Genomic DNA, 15,781 nt, shown 5'->3' on the forward strand with positions numbered 1-15,781 from the left:
AAGTTGATTTCACTAATTCCATTCAAAAAGTGAGACACACAGACTATTTCAATGTTTATTTCTTTTAATTTTGATGATTATAACTGACAACTAAGGATAATCCTAAATTCAGTATCTCAGAAAATTTTTATATTACTTAAAGACCAATACAAAGAAAGGTTTTTCAGAAATCTTGGCCAACTGAAAAGTCAATACTTAGTTATGGCTCCTTGCAGAAGACATGGCACCACAAACCATCACGGACTGTGGAAACTTTACACTGGACCTCAAGAAACATGGATTGTGTGCCTCTCCTCTCTTCCTCCAGACTCTGGGACCCTGATTTCCAAAGGAAATGCAAAATTTACTTTCATCAGAGAACATAACTTTGGACCACTCAGCAGCAGTCCAGTCTTTTTTGTTTTGAGATGCTTGTGATGCTGTGTCTCTTTCAAGAGTGGCTTGACACAAGGAATGCGAAGCTGAAACCCATGTCTTGCATACGTCTGTGTGTAGTGGTTCTTGAAGCACTGACTCCAGCTGGAATCCACTTTTTGTGAATCTCCCCCACATTTTTGAATAAGGTTTTGGTTTCACAATCCTCTCCAGGGTGCAGTTATCCCTATTGCTTGTACACTTTTTCCTTCCCTTCGCCTCTTGGACACAGAGCTCTGTGAACAGCCAGCCTCTTTTGCAATGACCTTTTGAGCCTTGCCCTCCTTGTGCAAGGTGTCAATGGTCGTCTTTTGAACAACTGCAGTCTTCCCCATGATTGTGTAGCCTACAGAACTAGACTGAGATACCATTTAAAGGCCTTTGCAGGTGTTTTGAGTTAATTAGCTGATTAGAGTGTGACACCAGGTGTCTTCATTATTGAACCTTTTCACAATATTCTAATTTTCTGAGAGACTGAATTTGGGATTTTCCTTAGTTGTCAGTTATAATCATCAAAATTAAAAGAAATAAACAATTGAAATATATCAGTCTGTGTGTAATGAATGAATATAATATACAAGGTTCACTTTTTGAATGGAATTAGTGAAATAAATCAACTTTTTGTATGATTATATGACCAGCACCTGTATAACTCTTAAAAATGCCAGTATCTGTTCACCAAAACCTAAAACAGTAACTAGAGTCATCCAGTCTTTATTTATATATAGGTTTATTGTCCCTAGAACTATTTATGTTAATGTTTTTTCTTGACAATCTACTACAATGTAATGCTCATGTTATGCCAGCGATGATTAGTTTATTATATAACGAAGTATGGTGAGGCATTTTATAAGCGTTTCTTTGTCCTGTTAGTTTTATCACTTGATATACATTACAAATATTTTGCTCAACTTGTATGTTCACGTTTGCTTTTTTTGCTTCCCTGACTGAATGCTATGCACTACTCCTATAGAACACTTCGTCGGCAAACTAAATACTGTGACTGGCACTACATGTGACAAGATGTTTGTAACAAATTATGTATTTTGTGAAATGTAGCATATTGGCTATGATCCAAAATGGACATTTGACAAACAGATTGTTCCGACGCCACAATCAAAGAGGCCTTAAAGCTGCAGTATAAGATTGTCAGATTCACTAGATACGCCAATATCAACCCCCACTTTTATCCCTTTCTCTACAATTTTATAGATTTATTAAATGTTGATTTTCTAAATAATAAACAGTAAAACTGCATGAGTGGTGGACTGTTTTATGAACTGCTATTCTTCAGGGTGTGAAAAAGTAGTATATTCTACATCATCTACAAGGTAAAAAAATAACAGACAACCTCCAGACAACTCATCCGGTCTTAACATGTGAAATTTTATTATTTATTATTTATGACATTAAGGAAACACAAGCTTTTAATAGCTTACATCTGGATAAATGTAAATAAAAAGGAAAGCTGTTGTGTTTCTTAAGTTAAATTATGTTAGGCTCAGACTTCAGTGTCCTTGATTTGGCCATTTATATTTGTTACCATACCGTGGAGCTGAATCTCTCGGGCTGAAACTGCAAACACAACACAAACTAGCACTAGAAAATGTTGATCGGGGTGAGATTGAATTTCATCCACCATCATTTTAGCAGGTCTTCAATGTGTCAGGGGTATATATACACACACCCAAAGATGTTATGCTGGTGTGTTGTGGAGGTGTCCTGACCCTAAGAAAGATCATTGTACAGACATTGTGTGCTAAGCCGTGCCCGATTTGGTCCAGGCTAAATAGAAATGACAGAGCTCCATTATAAGTAAATATTGCCATTTTGTATAGCCTCAAAAGACAAACTGATTTAACACAAACACATTTAATATGGCCTCAAACCTGCAAGAATTGTAAGCTATGAATCTTTAAGAATTAAGAGCAGGTTTGGGCTGGTTAAAATACAGTAGATTCTACTTTCCACAGGGAAATGAGAATGCTTTTCAACATTTTAAACATTAAAAAGTGTGCACATTAAGCTTTTTTGTTATTTTACCTATCACCATTTTTGTTCTCGCACCATCCTTGAGTTTAGCGTTCTACTGTTCACCACAGTGGCTTTCGATCCCCAAAGAGTCTCTTACCCGATCTCCATCTGGTCCCTTAGAGCCCACTCAAACTGGGCCCACAGTCTAGTCTTAGGTTGTTGTAGTTTTTTCTCAATTGGAAGTCAACACCAGAGCTTACCTTTAGCCAAGGCGAGTCAAGTCTCTGGTACACACTCAAATGACATAGGACGAGGACACCAAGGTGTTGCACACACAGTGGAAACCTTCTTATCCCAGAAGTTGTTGCACAAAGTCTCTTTCTGTCTGTGTGGCAAGGAGCTCAGTTGAGCTGGATTTGCAGGTCCTCACCATACTTGCGCAGATATTTGTCATGGTTGTGGTTGACGGACCAGAGAGGGGGCAAATGGCGTGGCTGCATGGTGGTCAGAAAGTGTTGTCGCCAGCAGCGCTCCAAGTCCATCAGGCCCCGCAGACCGCGCTCAGCATACACCTGCACTACCTTCAGTCCATGCGGCACATAACTCTCGTTAAAGATCCTGCAAAGGTAGAAGACATCGACTTTCACAACTTAACTCAGAACTGCATCTTCACATCCTGTATGTATGTTAACGTGACCCTGGAGCACTAAAGCAGTCTTAAGTCACTCGGGTATATTTGTAGCAATGGCCAACCATTTTTCTTTTTATGCCAAAAATCATTAGGCTAAAGATCATGTTCCACTGAGATATTTTGTAACTTCCCTACCGTAAATAAAAAAAAAAAAAAAAAAAAATTTATATTTATATATATATATATATATATATATATATATATATATATATATATATATATATATATATATATATATATATATATATATATATATATATATATATATATATATATATATATATATATACGCTAAGCCCTATGTGTTCAGTAAGCTTGTTTCAGTAAGCTATGTGTTTTCAAGGCTTCAAGGTTTTATTGAATGCTATCTCTATGCAAGTGCAAGGTAATGCATTCTTAGTCTTTTATTTTGTAATTAAGAGCAATAAACATATATTGCAATGTTAAGGAATTCATGTTTTTTTTTCATTCAGATATGTAAATCAACATGTATAAATTGTTAGTAGTCAATTAATGGGGAGATAATCGAAATCAAATCTGTCTGGAAAAAAATCAATCGTTAGATTAATCGATGCATCGAAAAAATAATCGCTATATTGATCGTCTAAAAAATAATAGTTTATCCCAGCCCTAGTCTACATGCCATGTCCTCCAGCTGAGGAGATCTTAGAAAAGACCTAAGTATTTATTTATTTTGACAAGAAACTTCACAGTGACTGTTTGTGCTATTACTTTAACTTACATACAATCTGAATCCTGGTGCAAAATAAAACGGGCAAATATTCCACAGACTGTCAATAGAGGAACCGATTCACATCTAGAGAGCAGTCTTTGGTTCCAAAAAAACCCAAAAGTTAAGAAAAACCATAAGAGTAATTTTGGTAACCGAGTGTTCACACAATTACCGTTTATTAATCAAAATAATCAGATTAATTGTATTTTTTTTATTAAAGATTGGATCAATAAAGCATCAAAAATAAGTAATCTTATGGTTTTAATTAACAATACTGTTCAAATAAGTAATATAATAGTTAATGCATGCATATGAGCCGGTTTTAAACTAAAAAGATATTAATGCATATCTCAAATAAGATTTACATTTTCTAACATAAATAACATGCAATGATAACTATAATAATAATATACATTTTTCAGATTATGAACAACAATCCTGCAATCCACGGGGCGAATGGTGTTATACTTTACAGCACAATCTTTGGCTAATTATTTTGGATTTAAAATATCCTATTCCTCCGTTATTAATATTTTGCTACGTCAACCACTTCTTTATGCTACAGCGACAAATTTCAAAGAAAAAACAGCGAAACATGTCAACTCCAAGTGAACATTTTCAGTTTTCACGATTAGAAACAATATTCAAACTTGTGAAAATCAAAAATACGCCAATGTGAAAATGTCAGGAGCTGCATATGAGTAAACGAATGCTGCTGTGCTTCACTCTGATACACAGAGCAGTTTATATTGCAGCCTAATTGATTTGATAAATCACCATGATAAGATGTTCTGCCCCAAACACACACAGAATGCACTTCTCAAAGTTGTAAAATAGTAATAATAATAAATTGTCTTCAATGTTTTTATTCTAAAAGTAAACCTACCGTTTACCCCAAAAATTGCTTAAATTGTTAATGTTCCCTGCCTTTACTTGATTACCCCCATTTCTAAAAAAAATAAAATAAAAAAAATCTGAAAAAACATTTCATAGAGCCCTAGTATTGTAAAAATTGTTTTATGAAAAGGTTTTATGAATTCTGCTGATCAGATCATCTGGAATCCAGAAAGATCTTAACTGAAAACATAATTTGGGAAAAATCTAAACCGAATTAGGTCAATTAAAACAATTTCAGCAATTCTGAATGAATCAGTTAAACGAATGATGCAATGGCTAATTCATTAAGACTGTAACTTGCTGCCACCTACTGGTAGTTTTCAATTCAAAAGCTATTTTTATATTGCAATATATTTCAAGTATTTAATTAATTTTAATCTCATTATTTGCAGTTGTAATGCAAATACATCTAAATGCAGTTTTCAAAAGCTATGACACTTCTGCAGTGCAACAATGGATTTTTTTCATACGGATTTCATTTGATTGGAAACAGCTTACAGTGTCTAATTTTTCTAATTAAATGCAAAAATTAAACATGAGAATATGACTTAAGATTATATTAGGTGCCATATTAGGGATGTAATCAAGATGAAATGGAAATACCATGACTGTCTTTTGAAAAGTTTACGTAACATTTTCATTTTATCTAGACAGTTCATAATCGCAGCTCTGCTTCCATTTACAGCAGTAACCCAGGAAACACCCTCATTAAATATTCATATAAACTACTACTCCAATCGTATAGTCACATATTTGAATACATTTTCAACCAGCTTGCGGTTCATCATGATATCCCTAATATTAGATAAATGTGTTGTCCTATATAAAAGGTAAAAATCCTCTAAAGATCAGTTGGCAAATTTTGGCCATCAAGAATAAGAAAAGTGGACAAGGCCTAAACCACAAACAGCAGCACAAAAACACACTCAGCAAAATATTGTCTGATTGTGATCATCAAAACCCCAGAACATAAGATACTCTTTTGAAAATATCATCAAATATCATAAATATAGTTCACATTTCTGTAAGCCCCTTCCCGTCCACACGGGTGGTTCTGGTGTAGAAGAGCTACCTGGTCTCCAGCGCGGCGGCTCTCTGAAGCATGTCTTGCGTGACTTCCTGCTGTCCGTTGCAGAAGAAGCTCTGGATGACTGACAGGAGCTCCTCCTTCCTGGTCTGGGGCATCCCGTCGCTGGCGCTGAGGAGAGCCCTGGCGGCCGATCGCACCCGCCGGCGGTCTGCGTCCTCGAGCAGCCGAATGCCCTCCTCACAGCCCTGGGGAGCGTAGTGCTCCTCGGCCAGCCGCTGCTTCAGGACCCCGTCGTGCACGTTTGAGGCCGCGTGACAGGAAGTGCACAGCAACAGGATGTCGTGCGAGTTGTGGTCCTTCATCTCAGCCGGGAAGTGGCGCCTGTACTCGTGTGGGACGATGTTCTTCCTGGGTTAACGAGGAAAGACAGTAGTTGAGATGACTTAGTTTGACTTTGCAAACAAACTCAAATCCATGTCAGGAAGCACCAGACACACCTGATGTAGGAGTCGGTTTTCCCACACACCACGCACACGTTCTCTTTGGCTGTGAGGTAGTAGTCTTTCTGGGAGTCTGGACGGCCTGACGGCTCAAACAGCAGCCGGACAACGAAGGGATCTTCGCTGAGCAATTCTGAGATTAAAGTACAGATCATATTTTACACATTTGCCGCGTTTACACCGAAATTACCCGGGACAATTGTACCAGGAACATTTTTCTCCATTAACAATTTTTTCCCCCCAGACCTGTTGCTTTCTGTGTTTCCACCGCAGTGTAAAGTACAGTGAAGATTAGGCAAATAGTCTGGTTAGGTAGGTCTTAGGGATGCACGATAATATCGGCACAATATCGGTATCGGCCGATAAAAGCTTAAAATGACCATTATCGGTATCGGCCGATATGAATATTTCTGCCGATGAGCCAAACCGATATTCTCCAAGTGTCTGTCTACATTTGTAAAATAATAAATTTATGGTAGAATCAGTACAGAAGAGATACATGGATTTCTCTTCAGTAAAATTAAAGTTTAAATATATCAGTATATATTTGTATATATATATATCGATATCGGTATCGGCATCGGCCAAAATTATTTTGAAAATATCGGCATATCGAATATCGGCCAAAATCCAATATCGTGCATCCCTAGTAGGTCTGCGCGCATTTAATACATTGTATTTATTACCGCTGTTCTCACGTTCCTGCTATTTATAATGTATGTATAATCCTTCATTGCTCTGTTCATAATGTACATACAATCTCTACATTGCATTCATATTTATATTCTGCATATACTCTGATCAATACTGTATATAGCAACTCCACTGTACATTATGTATATCATAGCTTTACTCTGAACTTTTATGTATATAAAACACTATATTCTTGCACTTCTGGTTAGATACTAACTGCATTTCATTAGCTCTGTACTTGTACTCTGCATAATGACAATAAAGTTGAATCTAATCATCTAATTTCTCAATACAAAGTACTCTTATTTTGGACGTGAATCCTCGGTAGTTCAGACTTTGTGCATTCGACTCGGGAGTGTGATGTCCGCGATGAAACAGCAGCGTACTTGATAACTTCAGTCAGCTGACCATGGCTACTGCAATTTTCCTCTCTGTATATTTACAATAAAACGAAATAGGACATCAAATACTACTGCCTCTTTTCGTTTAAACATAATAACAGCTGCAGAAATGTACTTAGTTCAGGGTTATGTGTAACGTTATATACAGCCATTACAATGAAACGAAATATTATATAGACGTCCACTACTTTTTACCCACAATTCATTCTGATTGAGTGTACAACCGATGTCCACTCGCTGAAGCGCTGTTTCCCACAATCCAATGCGGAGTAGCGTCGAGCTGGAAGCGAGAGCGGGAGCGAGCGAGTTTGAATGAGAGGTGAAGTTTACATCTTTATTATTTCTGTTTTAACGGTTTTCCTACATTATATTAAAATGTTATAAAGGCAATAACCCAGTTTAATATTTGACTAATTTACTGAGGTGGCATCATTGTTAACTTACAAAAATGATGATAATTTGGTGGATAATTTACATTTTTCCGTTAATAACAGGTAGTGTATTCTGATCTAAAATTAACAGTCGCCTGAGGACGCTCTACAACCATCTTATCTGAGCTCAACCCTGCGTGAGCAACTAAAAGATACTAAAAGTAATAAATACATAATTATGAACGTTTATGTGCGTTCATTTTTGTTTTCAGTACGTTATTTTAATAGCATTTAATGATTATGAACATAAAAGCATTACAAAAAAATAAAATAAATAATTCTATAATGTTACTATCGATGAAACCACAAAGCTGACGCAGAGGTATGCAATATAAAGTAATTTTGAGTATTATTGCTATTAGTATTATTTTCTAAAATTAGGTACATGTAATATAAAAGTACATATGGCAATGTTTTTGCAACAGCTATACGTCACTGTCCGAATCCGTTCACTTATTTGTTCACTCCTTCCTGAAAAAGTGAACTCAACGTGAATGAGTGGGCGATTTCAGACACAGCATATATTTTCCAGTTGGGCCACCAAAATGTGTCAGCACTCTGTCTGACGGTCTACCTTAAATACAGATCTCCCAGGGGTTAAGTGAGTAGTATCAAACTTAAGGCCAGAATGGTATAAGAAATATCTTCATTATAATTTCAAGAGGTCTTACAGTTGGGGACGGAAAGACAAGAGTCACAATACGGCTGGATTAAACTTCAAAAGGCAATGATGCCATTGAATAAATGTGCGCTGCATGATTCAAGTCAAAACTTCATAATATATCCATTCATGGTCAGATCAATGCAAATATAAACTCATGTTTTTATGCAGCAAACAGAGTTGTAAATTACAAAGTTAATGTGCCTTCTAAAACTAACAATTAAGACAATGTTTATACATTTAAACTGGAATCATAATTTATATGCTTAATTTATCCCTTCTCATCAAAATGGTCTAAAGGCTGAAATGCTGTTGTACAAGATTTCTGTTTCTGTGTAAACCTTTATCTAAACTGTAAATGATGTAATTGTATGGCTCAATACTGTTACCACAGACATTACCAAACACTCATACGGTTTATTTTACTTGTGCAGTTTTTTAAAATCGCTCATAAATTGGCTTAAATTTATTTAGAAAAAGTGTGCAGATACCCTGTAAATAATGAAATAAAATTTCTTGCTTCAAATGTGTTGATATTGGTGTACTAAAAATATTTTTGTTTTGACATTTAAACTCCTATCTGATATATATATATATATATATATATATATCAGGGTTTCCGTTGTCCGGTAATTGCCGGACATTGGCCGGAAAAAAAATGAAATGTCCGACAAAATTAAATATCTCCGGTCAAATTGTCCGAATAAAATTGCCCAATAATCCCGCCCCCCCAACACAATCTGAATTTGAGAATAAGCCTAAAATGTATAAAGCAAAAATACACCGAACTTTGGCTATGTTATGAAGGAACAGGCTCGTTTAAAAGTTATTAAACATTATTACATGGTTGAATTCCAATGTTGAATGCGGTCTGTTATTTCTTGATATCAGACCGCTGCGAAGCACTAGCGGCGCCAGGATTTTGATTGTAGGTGGGCCTCCAGAAAACTGGATGGGCCAGTTAAAATAAGCCAAAAAAATAAATAAAAACGGGTTCCCCTTTCATCTCCGTTTCAGCGCTTTTCTGGGCACTGAGGACAGCGACTCAGTAGCCTACCTGAATTTAATGTGTAATTAGCATAGGTAAAAAAAAAATTTCGTTTTAAATTGTTAAAAAGACATTTCAAGCTTTCTTAAGATATATTTCATGTCTGTGAGGCCTACGCTGAGTTTCGTTAAATTAGGATGAGATGCACTCCAGTTCACTAGCAATGCAAGTGGCCACGAGGGCGCCTGCATGATTAGGCCTGTCGTCTGCTATATTTGCTTCTTATGTATTAAATCCAGGCAATTGGTTGATAAAAAAAAATTATTAAAATTAAGATACAATTTATACAAAACGAAATTCACTTCAAAAAAGTATTTCTACTAAACAAAACTTAAGTGGTCAAAATCATGTCTGACCCGCTCCATGTCTCTCGATATTGTGCATCTTATCTTACTCGTGCGGTTCACTTTTCATAATCAACATAAATTAAAAAATAACATTATAATATTTTAACAAATATTAAACTAAATAAGCTTATTTAATGGCTACAACATGTATAGTAGACCTAGAATCTCTATTTGTACAAATTGCTGCACATTCATTTCATTCTGAATTTTTGCACACATAAGTTGCAAGGCATTTGTTTGTGCATGCATCTAAAACATATCTGATAATTCACTGATAATTATGCGTGCATTTATGAATTATTATCTTAATCTATAATGAAACAAGGACGAAACATATGCTTTGTTTGTTTAGAATGGATCGCAAATAGATCCGAATGAAGAAATGAACCATAGTAGAAAATGTTTTTTTTCGTCTATTTGAAAGTTAGGCTAATAAACATGTTGCATTCGGCGGCCTGATTATGTCATTTTTTACGTTACATAGCCTGCCTCCAGTTTTCCTCACCTTGACTAATTAAGAGGCGATACTTGACCGGCATATCATCAAAATGTCCGGAAAAGGAAACCTCTGCCGGTCACTTTGACCGGCACCATTTTTTTTCTAGCGGAAACTCTGATATATTTTTTATATATATATATATATATATATATATTTTTTTTTTTTTAGATACCTCGCCCGGTTCAGTATTATATTATTCTTAATATAAAAGGCATTACTGCCATCAAGCGCAAACAGCATCATGAACTTAATTGACAATGGGTTTTGTATAAAGCGCTATATAAATAAAGGTGACTTGACTTAACCAGCTTTGTAACTTTCACATGCACTGCACAATGAAAGGAAAACTGCATTTCAAATACATGTTGAAAACTTCTTCCTTTGATCAACAATATCAAGTGTTTGTGTACCTCCTATCCCCTTCTCCAGATACCACTTGGCTTTCTTCTTGTCACATGTGCAGAGCGGCTGGCCGTCGGGAGCGTGAAGGAAACAGTTATCATAAAGGGGAGATTTCCTGAATCAAGACAAGCAGCACAACAGCAGTCACTTCAAGGAGTTCAGATCCGAATACCTTGTTCAAGATCAGTCCTGTATTTTATGATCTTTAATCAGATCCTCCTGCTGTACCTGGCTGAGTAACCGACTCCCAGTGGTTTGCGTTTGTTCCTCCGTGGGTCTGGAACTTGCTGGTCTCCAGACTCAGGACTCTCCACAGTGGACTTTCGGCTGCGCCTCTTTCTCTCCCCGTCCTCCCCCTCTCCATTATAGCACGCCCTGAAGGGCACGTCCACCAGCCCCTGGCAGCATGACGCCAGCTGGACGAAGGTTCCCTCACCCTCGACGGTGTTCCTCCCCAGCAGGTGAAAGAACAGGGCCACAGAGATCTGGGCGTCGTGTGCAGCGTAGACCATCTGAGGATACAGCAGGACAGAGTCAGTGTGACACCACCATGACCACAGCTTCACTGCAGACTCCAGATCAGCTGGGTGTCACACTGATGACCAGATAAAAACTCAAATCAACAGTGAAGATCACAATTTCAAGATTAAATGCATGCTTTATTTTGAACCAGATTCATTAGATGTTTTACCCTTTAAAACTACCTGAGAGGAACAACTGCTTGGTTGCAAAACAATGAAAAATTATTGCTTAGTCATTTTTAACAACTTAATTTTAGTTTTCTAATAAATAATAAAAATGGTTTCCTCAATTTGGATGGTTAAAACTCACTTAAATTTTTTTTTAAATGCAATCTGAACTAAAAAATTAATTTAATGAATCTAACTTGTCAAATTCACACCTTGCATGAGAGTGCATGAGAAAGGTCAGTACTGGATTGATCATACAGTATATAAATAACCTAAAATCAATTGCATAACTGTGCTATAATGTTAAACTAGAACTAAAAGTTAAACTCTTGGTGTTCCCGGTCATGACCTGAAATGAGCCGAGCTGTGGCCCTTTCTGAATACTGTCAATCTGAAGCTGGATCAGAGGATGTCCTCCTCACCTGTTCTTGGCTCAACACATCCGCCTCCCAGTCACTGCAGCGCAGCTCCAGAGATTTGTCCAGCGTGACGTTCAGCAGATCTGCAGCCAGAGACTTCAGACTCAAGCCGTTATTCAGCACCGCTTGCCTTCAACACAATCCAGATCACCATCAAGATCTTTAAACCCTCACTGGGGATTGAACTGATCACATTTACAACTAGAACTATCCGCCTTATTTACTAGAACAAGTTCAGAACTGATGATGACCGTGTTATTAAACTGGATTCAATCAACTCTGAACTAAACTGAGACATGACACTATTCTTCAGTAGAGCTGCTTTTCAGATGATAATTTAATTTAATAATTCCTTAACTTTACAGAATTAACTTTTATTTTCCTTTAATGTAAGCTGTTCTGAAACAATCTCTATTGTATGTAAATGCCCCTTCACTTGATCATTTATTGATACTATGGTTTACTAATAATTTAGTGAAAAACATTTTCAGCAAAAATTGATTGCGATTTAAAATATATTTTAAAAACAAACTTTTAATTTATAATAAAATACAACATTTATATAAAAATATTTCACTGCAAATAAAAAGTATTCAATAATAATGTTGGAAATCATAAGATGCTTGCACTGAGCAATGCTGGGTTTTAGAGCTGCACCATTCTTGATTAATCTAAAATCACTATTAGTTTTTTGTCTCAATGAGAATGACTGGTTGAATGAATGATTCAAAAGCTATGTTTCCATCCAAAGATGTCAATTTAACTACTGCTCAAAACTGGAATGTCGCATAAAACATTTGTCAAGGGTCAAAGAGAACAAAATCAACACTTCCTGATAAACTGGCACTAAATAGCTCTACGTAAACTAGAAGCCACTGAATATAAGAATTCTCCTCAGGCATTTCAGAACGACTAAAACATACAGATGCCGTGAGTGAGATCGGTCCGCTGGTTAGTATAGCGCAGTCACACGACTTTTTCAATGTGCATGGTGGAGTTTATTCGGTAAATGTGTTTCAGTCATAGTTTATGCACATTTTTTCTTAACAGATAAAAAAAAAAAAAAAAAGTTATCCTACTCATTTGTGCACATAAGTTTTTTTTTGTTTCATGTTAATTTTTAGAATTTATCAGTATCTTGCCGTTTCCATCCAGCATTTTTTTAAATGTGATAATCCAAAATGTGCATAAAAACATGTGGATTGAAACACAGCTAATGAATCACTCAGAAATACATAACTGGATTTATTGTTTTTTGAACGAATCTCTTGAATTAATGATTCAACGACAGATAAATTTAAGTCATTTATTGCCACCTAGTGGTTAAACAATGCAATCGACACGAACCTTATCTGAAGAGCTTGTTATCAAAAGATGACTTGCCCTATTTTGATCAAAGCACAGACAATCTTTATTTCCGACCTTTCCTCCCAGTATTTCTGTGACTGTAAGACAGAAATAACACTGTGCAAAAGTCATAACAGAGCATTCAAATCAACTACAAAGGTTTAACAGACACGGGCGAAACGTTATCATTTAGAAATTAGATTGTGTGGGTGTTTAAATCGAGATCTTTTAACAAATAATAGTGCAGCTCTACTGAGTTTATTTGGCTAAACTGTGCAGCTCAAATAGATAGTAACATTTAAAACGATCAATCTGGAGCATCACCTCTGTCTGAGGGCCAGGTAGCGCAGGTCCACGGTGCAACTCAGAGTCAGACCATGATCATGAGCCAGTCGTTTCCCGTCCTCATAACAGCCCACCCCGACCTTCAGCACACGGGGGTCAGAGAGCACCCCCACGAGACCCTCAGGGAGAGGAAGCTGTGCCTTATGAAACGCCAGCAGTCTGACCAGCACACAGCGGCCGGAGAACGTGGCCAGCTGGAGTAAGGAGACCGCAGAGGCCTTGCCTTTGACAGACACCTGCGAAAGAAGACAGACGACATCGTCTAGTGCTGCTGCTACCATCACAACATCTGAACCACATGCAGAGCCATGCTTACACGCAGGCCTTTTACCCATTCACAGTCCAATCCCAGAACCGGATAGACACACAGGTCCTTCTGGAAATCCGGCCAGAGCGTCTCCCAGTCTTCAGGTGAGCTGACGGTCACCGGCGGCACGTCTAACAGTGAATGCACTCGCAGAGGCTTCTGGGACTGTGGTGCTGCCGTCGGCTCTGGTCTCGCTGGCTGTGAGGACGGGACGTCCGCTTCCAGCTGGGCTTGTACAGGCTCATCTGAAGCGGGGCCCCTGAGGGCCTTTCTCTTCTGCGTGCGGATGCTGCGCCACAGGAGCAGACCGCCGAGAGTGGCTCCTAACATCGTGGCCAGAGCCGCGGTCAACCTGCTCGGCTTGGACATCACTGCCTCTGAAACTGGACATTCACACGCTTCATTCACCGAGGGTTTATTTGATGAAAACACAGCAGCTCCTGAGGTATTATTGCCATTTTAAATAACGGTTTTACTGTATGCGTGTAAACTTTAGTTCATTCCTGGTGCCAAAGCTGTATTTTCAGCATCATTATTCCAGTTTCGGTGTCACGTGATCTTCAGAAACATAATAATATGAGGATTTGCTGCTTGAGAAACATTTACGTTACATTTATTAACCAAGATTAGAACCGAGGCGAAGATGATAAACTGACAGAGCTTAAAACCAACAGTTAGCTTTATTCAAACATAATTATAAAGAGTTTTGTGTTGGTATACTCTTCAGAAATCGTGAAAACATGTGTACGACAGCTAATTATAAACAGCTACAATTCAAACCAAACTGAAACAAGTTCAGAAAAAAATCATCGTGTGATTACACCAATCAAACAGTTTGATCGCAGTGTGTTTGTGTGAGGGATGCAGAGCTTCGTGCTGACGGACAGTTAGCACTCGCACATCTAGATGAATGCCGTCTAACGTGTCCTTCTCGTGTGAGTGTTGCTGTGGATATACGCACCTGAAAACTCAACAGATGTCAGAGTCTGGAGTGAACACAGACTGTATAAAGGTGAACACTGCTGTAGACACTCTCACGCGCTTATGATGAACAGCTGCAGCGCGTCTTCTTCTGCGCGTTTATGTCGTCATCGCGCGCAGGAATCATCCGCGCCACAGCGACACCTCCGCCGCAGGCGCACAATTACACCTGTCTCACGACGACTGACAAATAAAGTTTTAAAACATTATTATTATTTTGCATTTTGAAATTATTTTCAGAAAATCAAGCAAAGTTCTCATTACTTTTTTTTTTTACACATTAGGTGTGAAACGTACCTCCAAAAAGGTTTCAGAAAAGAGCAGTGTGTCAATGTTTTTGTAATTTAAAACATATCTGTTGAAGAATGAGACATTAAAGTATTTGAGACACTGGACCACAAAATCAGTCATAAGGGTCAGTTTGATTAAAACTGAGATTTATACATAATCTGAAAGCTGAATAAATAAGATGGATGGATGGATCTCCACTGATGTATGGTTTGTTAGGATATGATTTGAAAATCTGGAAATCTGAGGGTGAAAAAAACTAAAAAAATCTAAATGTTGAGAAAATTGCCTTTAAAGTTGTCCAAATGAAGTCCTTAGCAATGCATGAATTAAGTTTTTACATATGTATGGTAGGTAATTTACAAACTATCTTCATTGAACATGATCTTTATTTAATATCCTAATGATTTTTGGCATAAAGAAAAATCTATAATTTTGACTCATGCAATGTATTGTTGTCTACAAATATACCCCAAACACTTAAGACTGGTTTTGTGCAGCTGGGTCCCAGGTGTTCTCCAGAAACACTAATCATCAGTGAAGCCGAATTTAAAACCTACTGAAATTTAGTATCACTGATATACTGTCATGGTTCTTGACAATTTGATTTAGATTTTATCATTTCTTATTTTATTTATATTAATTTCTGTTTTTAAAATATGTATATATAGTTATTACTGATAT

General features: G+C 37.2%; 1 protein-coding gene across 2 annotated transcripts; it reads right to left on the bottom strand.

Annotated features, from left to right (window-relative positions):
* Window positions 1-1,784: 1,784 nt before the first annotated feature.
* exd2 (exonuclease 3'-5' domain containing 2) lies at window positions 1,785-14,932 on the bottom strand. Of its 2 annotated transcripts, none has more exons than XM_026285292.1 (9): window positions 14,790-14,932; window positions 13,853-14,211; window positions 13,501-13,757; window positions 11,833-11,959; window positions 10,950-11,233; window positions 10,730-10,836; window positions 6,237-6,372; window positions 5,782-6,147; window positions 1,785-3,006 (listed from the first exon to the last, which is right to left on the bottom strand). In XM_026285292.1, the coding sequence occupies exons 2-9, from the start codon at window positions 14,195-14,197 to the stop codon at window positions 2,790-2,792; spliced, it is 1,839 nt and encodes a 612-aa protein (XP_026141077.1). In that variant the 5' UTR covers window positions 14,198-14,211; window positions 14,790-14,932; the 3' UTR covers window positions 1,785-2,789. The 2 variants fall into 2 exon arrangements, with proteins under 2 accessions (XP_026141077.1, XP_026141076.1); XM_026285291.1 differs by having other exon boundaries at window positions 13,838-14,211.
* Window positions 14,933-15,781: the final 849 nt, after the last annotated feature.

The sequence above is a fragment of the Carassius auratus genome, chromosome 17 (assembly GCF_003368295.1).
Source record: "Carassius auratus strain Wakin chromosome 17, ASM336829v1, whole genome shotgun sequence".
Taxonomy (NCBI): Eukaryota; Metazoa; Chordata; class Actinopteri; order Cypriniformes; family Cyprinidae; genus Carassius; species Carassius auratus.